The 10,208-nt window shown below is 37.3% G+C and overlaps 2 protein-coding genes across 2 annotated transcripts in view; one reads left to right on the top strand and one right to left on the bottom strand.

Moving 5' to 3' along the window:
* PDGFD (platelet derived growth factor D) overlaps nt 1-10,208 on the top strand; it is a gene marked incomplete at its 5' end in the record, with an annotated part of 263,054 nt that overhangs the window by 121,492 nt on the left and 131,354 nt on the right. The window lies entirely within an intron of this gene.
* DDI1 (DNA-damage inducible 1 homolog 1 (S. cerevisiae)) overlaps nt 8,779-10,208 on the bottom strand; it is a 3,557-nt gene continuing 2,127 nt past the window's right edge. The window contains 1 exon segment of the mRNA XM_011984410.1: nt 8,779-10,208. Coding sequence (XP_011839800.1) covers nt 9,514-10,208 — 695 coding nt within the window. The 3' untranslated portion in view covers nt 8,779-9,513.

Below are 10,208 nucleotides of genomic sequence, written 5' to 3'. Positions count from 1 at the left end.
CCTTAAAAAAAAAAAAAAAAAAAAAGAATGAGCTCGTATCCTTTACAGGGACATGGATGAAGCTGGAAACTATCATTCTCAGCAAACTATCACAGGAACAGAAAACCAAACACCTCATGTTCTCACTCATAAGTGGAAGTTGAACAATGAGAACACATAGACACAGGGAGGGGAACATCATACACTGGGGCCTGTCGGGGTGGAGGGCTAGGGGAGGGATAGGGATAGCATTAGGATAAATACCTAATGTAGATGACAGGTTGATGGGTGCTGCCAACCACCATGGCATGAGTATACCTGTAAAACAAACCTGCACGTTCTGTACATGTATCTCAGAACTTAAAGTATAATAAAAATAATAATAATTTAACCTGAATCACTGAGAGTAGATAGATAGTGTGGGAAGATTTTTGTATTTTTTATACAACTTAAACAGATTTGTTATTGAATACTTACTGAAAAAGAGCAAGCACCATTTCCTGTATTAATGAAGACATTTTCAAAACAGATACTTCGGAGTCATTATGCAGTGAGGCTTTGACAGTGGAAGCCTTGCCATATGGGGACATAAACTCATATGGCTATGGAATATCAATGAAATTGTTTTCTGTCAATTATTGTTTTGGAGTCCAAGTGATGGCAGTTAGCAATGTGTGAACAGAGAATATCATTGTTTCTGTTTTATTCTAACTACCCATCTGTTGCTTTAACTTTATGCTGTCATTTCTGATAGAATGAGGCCTGTAGCACTGGCTCTTACATATACAATTTTTCTTAATATCATTTAATTCTGAACTCTTGATGAGATACACCAGAAGTAAAGTTATTAAAGAGTGAATTGAAGAACTGGTTGGTTCAACAGGTAACAGAAGATGGCTTGTGTCTGCTTCTGGGGTCCTATTGACGTCATCAACTTCTTCGTGCTCCTTTCTCTTAATTCTGTCAGATATACCCCTGTTTTATTTACCTTCCAGAGGCAATTGTAAAGGTCTCACTTTGCCGTTTTACTTCCCTTCACATTATTTTTCACACTGGATGTTAGTGGCAGATCTGTTTTTCTTTAGTTCCTTCTCAGACTTCTGCTTCCATGGCAACATAACAATCTGGTATTATCTTCCTCTCCTTGCCCCCCAGTTTCTGGACTCCTTACAGCTCCTATCATAGAATCACTAGCCCTCCCTCTTTCTTTCCCTCCTCAACCAGACACTCAGCAAACCTTTTTCTAGGCCTCCTCTCCTGTTCATAAGCACATCTCTTTATCAAAAACCTGCTCATCTTTTCCCTCACCCCTTTGTGCAGTCCTACCTTACGTTCTGTTCATTGCATCTTGACTTTCAATAGCTCCATCAAAACTTGAAATAAATGTGAAAGTAACATCATTATGTATTTGTGCTTCTTCTGAAGTTTCTATTCCTTCGTCCAAATAGTCTCTTAAAAAACTCAAAACCTAGGATTTACTTTCAGACTTAAATTCAGTCTATCACTATCCTTACCTATTAGTATAAAAATGATAAAATGTGGTTTCATCTATGCTTTTCCAGGGTAACCCAAGTTCATAGATAACTTAAATATTTATTTTGAGTATCCCATGCTCTCATTTTCTGATGTCAGTTTGTACTCACTTTTTTTGTTGCAAAAACATGTACCACTTCTAAGGAGACTTGAAAATTAAAGCAGTTTCATCAATTTCAGCTGTAGTATGAATCTTCTTGGAAAAATTTATAGGATTATTTTATTAAATCATTTTAGTATTTTTAATGTGAGTTTCTTATCATTTTTAAGATATTTAACTTTACAGTCCAGAAATATTTTATAAATGAGTTTAAATAAGGTAATATCTCCTATATAAAGAGAATAGGACATTCTACTTTCAACATTTAGACATATACTGATCATTGATCATTCAGGCCTATTTTCAGCTTGTTGAGAAGTGCACAGCATGCTCATGAGCACAAAATTAAAAATCCGCTTCTAACACTAGTATGGTGACCAGCCATTCTGGTTTGCCCCAGGAATGTAAGGATACTGGGATACAAGCATATCAGTTTTTTGTTTGCTTGTATGTTTGTTTGTTTGTTTGTTTTTAGACAGTCTCCCTCTGACGCCCAGGCTGGAGTGCAGCGGCGCGATCTCCGCTCACTGCAAGCTCCGCCCCCCAGGTTCACGTCATTCTCCTGCCTCAGTCTCCCGAGTAGCTGGGACTACAGGCACCCGCCACCACGCCCGGCTAATTTTTTTGTATTTTTAGTAGAGATGGAGTTTTAGTAGAGACCATGTTAGCCAGGATGGTCTCCATCTCTTGACCTCGTGATCTGCCCGCCTTCGCCTCCCAAAGTGCTGGAATTACAGGGGTGAGCCACCACACCCAACCAAGAATATGAGTTTTAAAACCAGGACAGTCCCAGGCAAACTGGGATGAGATGGCACTGCAGACACTAGGTATATTGATCGCCCTTAGAGTGGAACCACTGGCAACTTTGCCAGATTAAAAGCACTTTAATGGTTTATTTGTAGATACCTTACATTTACATTTATATATGCAAATATTGATTAAATTGTCAACCCATAGCATATTTATTCTAATTATTTAAAATACTTTTCTAAATATTTTTAAATATTTTGAATTTTTTAAAAATATTCTAAATACTTAAAATATTCTTACTGTCTATATATGATTTACTTTTACCTTTTTTTATATAGCTAAGTCAAGGTTACAAAATGCCACTTTTTTTCTACATCAGCTTATTAATAACATGTGAGACTTTGTCCATTTATTCATTTATGTTGTCTATATTTATTAAGCAGATACTGTCCTTCACATAAAGCACTAAGGCAACCATATTGCTTTATGTTACTAGCACTAAAGATGCTAGCACTAAACTTATGATCATTAGACTAAAGATACAATTATTAATAAGATTATGACTACTTCAGAAAATCTTAGCACTTACTGGATTTTTGGCAGTAATTTAGGTTCCATTCTCAGTTTTATAAATGTCCAAGCATTTCTATAACTGCTGTCTGGTTGGTATCTCATTGTCTTTGAGAATTCCTGTTCTATTATTCCCTGGAATTAAAGTATGTGACAAATGCTTCATCCAGTTGACTCACTGTTGGTAGTCAATTCCTTGTGACTGTTTTGCTGATTGTTCCCCTATTGTGTAAGCCCCAAATCCTTTTCATTAACTTTATGAGAGAAGTATTTGTTTACAATTGCTGATACGGTTTAGATATTTTTCCTCTACAAATATCATGTTGAAATGTGATTCACAGTGTTGGAGATGGGGCCTAGTGGGAGGTGTCTGGGTCGTGGGGGCAGATGCCTTGTGAATGGCTCGGTGTGCTCCCCGCGGTACTGAGTCCCCTATGCAAGATCTGCTTGTTAAAAAGAATCGGTGACCTCCCCCATGGCTCTCTTGCTCCCTCTCTCACCATATGACATGCCTGCTCCCTCTTTGTCTTTCACCATGAGTGAAAGCTTCCCGAGGCCCTCACCAGAAGCAGATGCTGGTGTCATGCTTCTTGTACAGTATGCAGAACCATGAGCCAAATAAATTTCTTTACTTTAAAAATTACCCAACCACAGGTATTCCTTTATAGCCACACAATGTGAACTAATACAATTGTCAAATTGTAGGAAGGATTGTAGCAAGGATTAAGCCCCTAATAGTAGCGAGTTGAATGCAGTGCCACTGTGGGCCAAGGCAGAAACAGACCACAAGCTTCACCTTGAAGTTTAGCCTAAGAATCGGCCATATGCTTACTCTAGGTTGATAAGCTGAGTCATGAGAAAGGGACTCTGGAAGACTTATCTTCGAGGCGATGATAGATCCTCAGATATGCCTGGGAGCTGCAGCTCTCAACACCAGTTTAGCAACAGAAGTTGGTGGCTGTGTGAAGAAATCCATCACCTAAAATGGTCTTGACATACAGCAGGTGGTCAATAAGATTCTGGTGAATAGATCCTGCCGTGTTGTAGTTAGTGTCTCAGATGGAGAGCAGGAACCATTTCCCTCTACTCCGCATTCTATATTTTGTGATTCAGTACTAAGTTAAACATTATTTTTAAAGATTTTACTCTGCATTTTTTCTAGTTCCTCTAACTGAACTTTTAAGTTCTTTAAAGGTTAATGGTGTAATTTAAATTTCTTCATCTCTCTGCATGATATTGGCCAATGACAAGAAAGACTTCTGAAAAAATACATTAAATTTTTAGTGACATGTAAGAATGCAAAACACTAATACCTTTTGACTGATAGACTAATTGAATCCTTAGACATGACAGGAGTTTGAAAGGCAGAATATGTGAATTAATGTAATTTTAAATTAATTTTCCTCTGCATCTTAAGGGATCCTTATACTAAAGCCCTGATAAAGTAAGGTTTCAAAATGGTGATTGATGGTATAGGGTAAGAATTTAATGGATTTAAGTAGTTACTTACCTGGAATATGCTTATTTGTTCATTGTCTGCTTTATTTGGACAAGGCATCAACACATCGATTAACGGTAGAAAAATATACCCATAAAAAATACCCCTACGTGAAGCATAGCCCACATTGCCTCCTAGGGACTTTAACGTAAGAGGAAATTATCTGGTAATTTGTATAGTGATGCTCTAAAAATGAGCCTTACTTATTTGAAATATAGAAAAACTGGATTTATGAAAGTCTCAATAAGAAAAAGCAATCAGAAAACATTCATCGCTGTAATAAGAGAGAAAGCCACTCCAGGTACACCTATCTCAACAGCCTGTTAACTGGGCCCTCTGAGGAAGGCACAGAAGACACAGCAAGACTGCAAGCTCCATTTTTTTCTGATAACAGATCCCTAGAAATTCGAAGATTCTAACAGATGGACCTAGGTGTGGAAAGAAGCTGGGGTTCAAAAGCAAGTTTGACTGTGGCTTTACCTTGAAAATATTTTCATTTTTAGATAACTTGCCAATGATAAAAAAGTATTGTGGAATGGTAGCTAGTCTATAATCATAGCCCAGTTCCCACCATATAAATCAGTACACTTCTAACTAAGACAGAATCAGTTAAAATCAACCCAGACTTGCATTGTTTTGTTTTGTTTTCCTTCTTTCTCTACCCATCTTTCCGTTTGCCCCTCTTCTTTGTTTTCCAGGCTTTTGCAAACCCAAAGAATAACTAGGAATGTTGGCACTGATTAATATAATTGCATACAATTTCCTAGTGAGAATCCCAGATCACTCTCATCACTTAAGTGCTTATTTATGGAATGTTGGATGTCAGAAAATGGCCCTTTTATAACTGGCATTCTGAAAGAAGCACAGTGTTCTCATAACTAAAATTACAACAGTTAATACCTGCAGTGAAGATGAATTTATACATGCAAACATCCATTTATCCTTTTCTTTTTGCAGAACAGATTTCCCCCTAGAAACAAGAAAATGTTTATGACCCAATATTTTAAGAAAGAGGTTAAGATTATACGTTCTGCTTATCTCAAACAACATCCATCTTCTGGTTTAACTGCAGCAGAATCTGTTGCTGGCAATCTTGAAATACATGGCTATCACACTAGTGATTTTCTTTTAGGTAAGATGGTTATTTAAGTGAGTATTAGATGAAGCCAAAGATTTTTTAAATGGCTTGAGACAGGAAAGGTCTATTTCATCATGTGGTCTACTTTATCCTCATTTTTAATAGGGAAAATAAAACAGAAAATGAAGATTTGTTCATCCATTTCCAGGTAGTAAATTTCCAAAAGTAGATATTTATCAGTTGTGTATTAGTAACCTGAAATTTAAGAGGAGGATTTTTGTTGCAGCATCAGTGATGAACATTTTAGACACATTAAAAGTGCATTTACTGGCTTGCTTCTTATTTTAAAAATAACCCCCATTACAAAATTTATTCTTTTGTACCAACATATTATTAATTTCATGTCCATTCTTTTTATTCTTAGTTGGTTGCAAGTCTGTCTTCCACCCCTACAAGGCAATAATCGCCTTGAGGTCTGAAACTATAACCTACTCATTTCCTTATGTATAAAAATCTGTCTGGGAGCTTATTTTATGTGTATTCAATAAATAATTGTTGTGTGTATATTCTGAGTCCTGCCTACTCTATTGTCATTTCTACTGGCATAATTTTGGTAGTTTCCACAAAATAAAATTTTATAAGAATTTTGCAGCTTTTGACCTAGCATTAAACTATGTCAGATAAAGAAGTTACAAAGGAACTTGGCATTTGAAATCAAAAAGCTTTGAATAGGACAATCTGGTGAGTCAGTCCATGTTTTATAAATTGTCAGCATATCTTGGTGGGATACATAAAATATAATTTTAAAAAGAAGTAAGACTAGGAAATGATAAAACGTATCCTATTATTTCAAGAATCCTTTTTGTTTCAGTTATATAGAGATATAGAGATATACGGATATATAGATAAACACGTATACATATATGTGTTTGTGTGTGTAGTGTGTAAAATTGGGTCACAATGTAAAATGTCGTTTGTTGTCAAAAAAATTTTAAAATCACTGAGCTTTGAATATTTGAATGTTTCTAATAATTCTGAGCCTCAAATTTTCCATCTGCAAAATGGGCTTAAAAATAATTATTTTTGGCCTGATGCGGTGGCTCACACCTGTAATCCCAGCACTTTGGGAGGCCGAGGCGGGCAGATCACGAGATCAGGAGATCGAGACCATCCTGGCTAACATGGTGAAACCCTGTCTCTACTAAAAATACAAAAAATTAGCTGAGCGTTGTGGCAGGCACCTGTAGTTCCAGCTACTCCAGAGGCTGAGGCAGGACAATGTGTGAACCCGGGAGGCAGAGCTTGCAGTGAGCAGAGACCCTGGGTCACTGCACTCCAGCCTGGGTGACAGAGCGAGACTCTGTCTCAAAAAAAAAAAAGAAATTATGATTATTTTTAAGTTTATCCTGAGGATTAAGGGCACTAATATGCAAAGTACCTCACATGGTGCCTGATTTACGTAGAAGACAAACAAACAATGTAGCCTTTTACTAAAACTAATCCATTTAAAATTTAATTGATTAGGACCTTTTTAAGTATACACAGAATTACATCAAGACTTTAGTGAAACTAATTTTTCAAACACTTTTCTATTTGTAAGACAATGATTTTTAAAAGTTAATCAATAAGGGCATTGCTTAATTAATTCATTTTGTTTAATGATTTTTCTTTGAGGTCATTGCTTTTCAATTCAGTATAGATGTTCCTAATTCATTCATTCATTCACTCAAATCATATTTTTAGGATTTGGAATATGGCCAAAGAAACATGAAATTTTTAGGAGAATCCAAATGTGTCCTATGAGGAACAGTTAAAGAATCTGGTGAAAACCTACTGAAGCCTAAAAATGAATATGTGGGCTGATACTCATTTCATATATTAAAAAGCTTATCTCATGCCAGAAAGATTAAATGTGGTCTTGGCAGAAGGAAGAATGAAGACCGACTTATTGGAAGTTATGGGACAATAGATTTCAGCTCAAAATCAGAAGCAAATACTTATACCTGAGATTTGTCTCAAAACATTATAGCTACCTCGAAGGGGTGTTCTTCTAAGAAGGTAGGATGGGTATGGTCAGATTTGGTATCATGCAAACTGTCTTTTATCTTAAAGATTCTGTGGCTAACTTTAATGGGTCAGACACCCTGAGGAGTCCCATGTGATATATGCAAATAAGACTTTTTTGCATAAATGAACCTTAAAATTGAGTTCAGAAGAAGATGCTGAGGATTTTGCATATTTTTGTCTGTGAGAGAATCCATGAATTTATCAGGTCAATTTACATTTATTCATAAGCATTTTGCTTATCCCTGACTTTACTCTGAATGTCTTTGTTAATTACACTTGTCTTGAGTGCTTAATTACAAACAAAAGTAAGAAAGAAATCTGTCCATTTGATCATTTTTAGTAGTTCTACTGGGTGTAAAACTTTGCGCAAATGTTGACCAGATTGGGAAATGGAAGCATGGGAACACCTATAAAGAAGAAAAATGGGAGGTGAATTGATATTGGCTGGAAGGAAAGAGGTGATTCTCTTTAGAAAGGGTGATTAGTATTACCAAGAAGCAAAACAAAAAAAAAGTATATGGGGATTATAAGGGAGAGTTATTTTTTTTCTGTATCCTTTGGGAATGTTTTGTGTGGCTTTACATCTTGTTGGGAAAATAGAATAACTTAAAGGATATCCTAGATCATAATGAAGTTTTAGTGCTTGAAAAGTGACCCCCACTCAGGAAAAAAAAAAATTCATAGGTGAGGAATCTCAATTGTAAAGTAGATGAACTAATTTGTCTAAGTAATTAAGTGTAATCAACGCATACACTTCTTGGTTTTGAATCCACTGTTGTAATACCAGTCTTGATAAATTATTGTCCTGAAACATTTCCCCTGCATCTGATGGCCTCAGGAAGCTGAAACTTTTCTCTCAGGTACTTTAGCCATGGGTTGTAATTAAGTCTAGGGACTTCCATTTTCCACTGTCAGTTGTAATAAAGACTAACATTGTCGGAATGGATAATTCTGAATGAGGCCTTAGAGATCTTCTCATTCAAAAGCTTTCAAATGTTATTTTAACAGTGAACACATTTGTTCAAACAATATTGATGTAGCAGCAGCTTAATGTGTAAAGCAGATTTTTACTTTAAAAAAGCGAGAGAGAGATGATCTAGTTGCAATGAGTATTAGAGAACCTGGACCACTGCCTGTGCCTACCTCTCACTCCCACTACTGTACAAGTTGACTCCCAAGAAGTACCATAATTTCTTTTTTTAAAAAAAATCTAATTTATTGCCTTTGTTTTACAGTGAGAGTTTCTTTGAATGCAGGGGAAATAGAAAATTAATGTAGCATCCTTGGAGATAAATCCACTTTCTCAAATGTGGCAAAAAGAGTCTTTAGCTGTGGATTGCAGGGTGACTGCAGGGGATCCAAGAGAAGGGAAGGTGTAAATATGAGGAAATTGGTCTTTATGCTGCCCCAAACAGCCGTGTATTAGTTAACATCACAGTGTAATTGACCCACCATTTCTAATGCCTTTCCCAAAGAAAACAAAACCTGTGAAAATGGGCATATTTCTCTCAATATAAAGAATTGTTAGTGCCGACATGAAATAGTTTTATGTGGATGCCTTGTAAGGTCTGCAGCCATAGCATTTTTCCAGGGAATTCTGCAAAATAGCAATAATTTGAATAAGCCACCTGTAATCTGATAGGATAGTGTCTCTAAAGGAAGAAGCTGGTTTTCTTTTTCATGGATTATCTGGAAATCAGCTGCAGCCTCCAGAGCCTTCCCAGGATGTCTTTCAGTTATCTCTGGACAAGGGAAATGGAAGAGGGACCAAGACCAAGGAATCAGGATTGAGGTAGTTACCCATCTGAGAACGTAGTCCCAAGGCCAGGTTTAGTTGTTACTGATGATTTTTAATGATTACATTGCCAGTGAGCTCTTACTGTATAATTTCCGGGGACCTGAGCCTCCCTCAAGGTGGTGACATATTTATAACGTGCTTTAATGCTCTTTTCGTCCTGAATCCATGACAGAACGTGTAATTTCCTTGTCCGAAGACTCATCTTTCCCATTTACCATCCTAGAACATAAGGGCAACTCTCCCTCAGGAAGAAAGTAAGTCTGTGTGCCAGTGGTGCCGATGACCAGCACATTTTTCTTCAAATCGATGGAACATTGATGTCTCCGGAGCATATCTAGGCCTAGAAGCATATCCATGGGTTGATCCTCAAGTATGGAGAAAGAGCACTGTAAGAAATCACCTTCAATTTGAATCTGAGCTAGATGAACACGGCCAATAATTCTCTGTGTGCCCACTCCTTTAGCAACCCCAGCCCACCGTCGGTCCACCAGCCTCATGATGTTACATCGCTCGGCACAAGCCTGGCTCATAATGGTCATCTGGGCGCCAGAGTCAACAAAAGCCTTCAAAGGATGCCCATTCACTTTGCAGTTAATGTAGAGCATCGTCACTTGTCCGAAACTCTCGGGGGCCTCTTCTATCGCTATATTCATGTTTTCTTCAATGTTCTGCTGCCGGATTTCCTCTTCTATTTTGGCCTGAGCTTCCCGGTCCAGGGGGTCGGCCGTGTAAAGACGAAGCCTCTCTTGCTCTCTCAAGGCCTTTTCCCTTTGCTGCGCCATCAGCACCTGAGAAAAGGTCTCAAGGCTTCCGCTGAGCAGGGCTTCCGCCAAGG

The sequence above is a fragment of the Mandrillus leucophaeus genome, unplaced genomic scaffold (assembly GCF_000951045.1).
Source record: "Mandrillus leucophaeus isolate KB7577 unplaced genomic scaffold, Mleu.le_1.0 Scaffold267, whole genome shotgun sequence".
Lineage (NCBI taxonomy): Eukaryota > Metazoa > Chordata > Mammalia > Primates > Cercopithecidae > Mandrillus > Mandrillus leucophaeus.
This window is presented reverse-complemented; position numbering and strand designations above follow the sequence as displayed.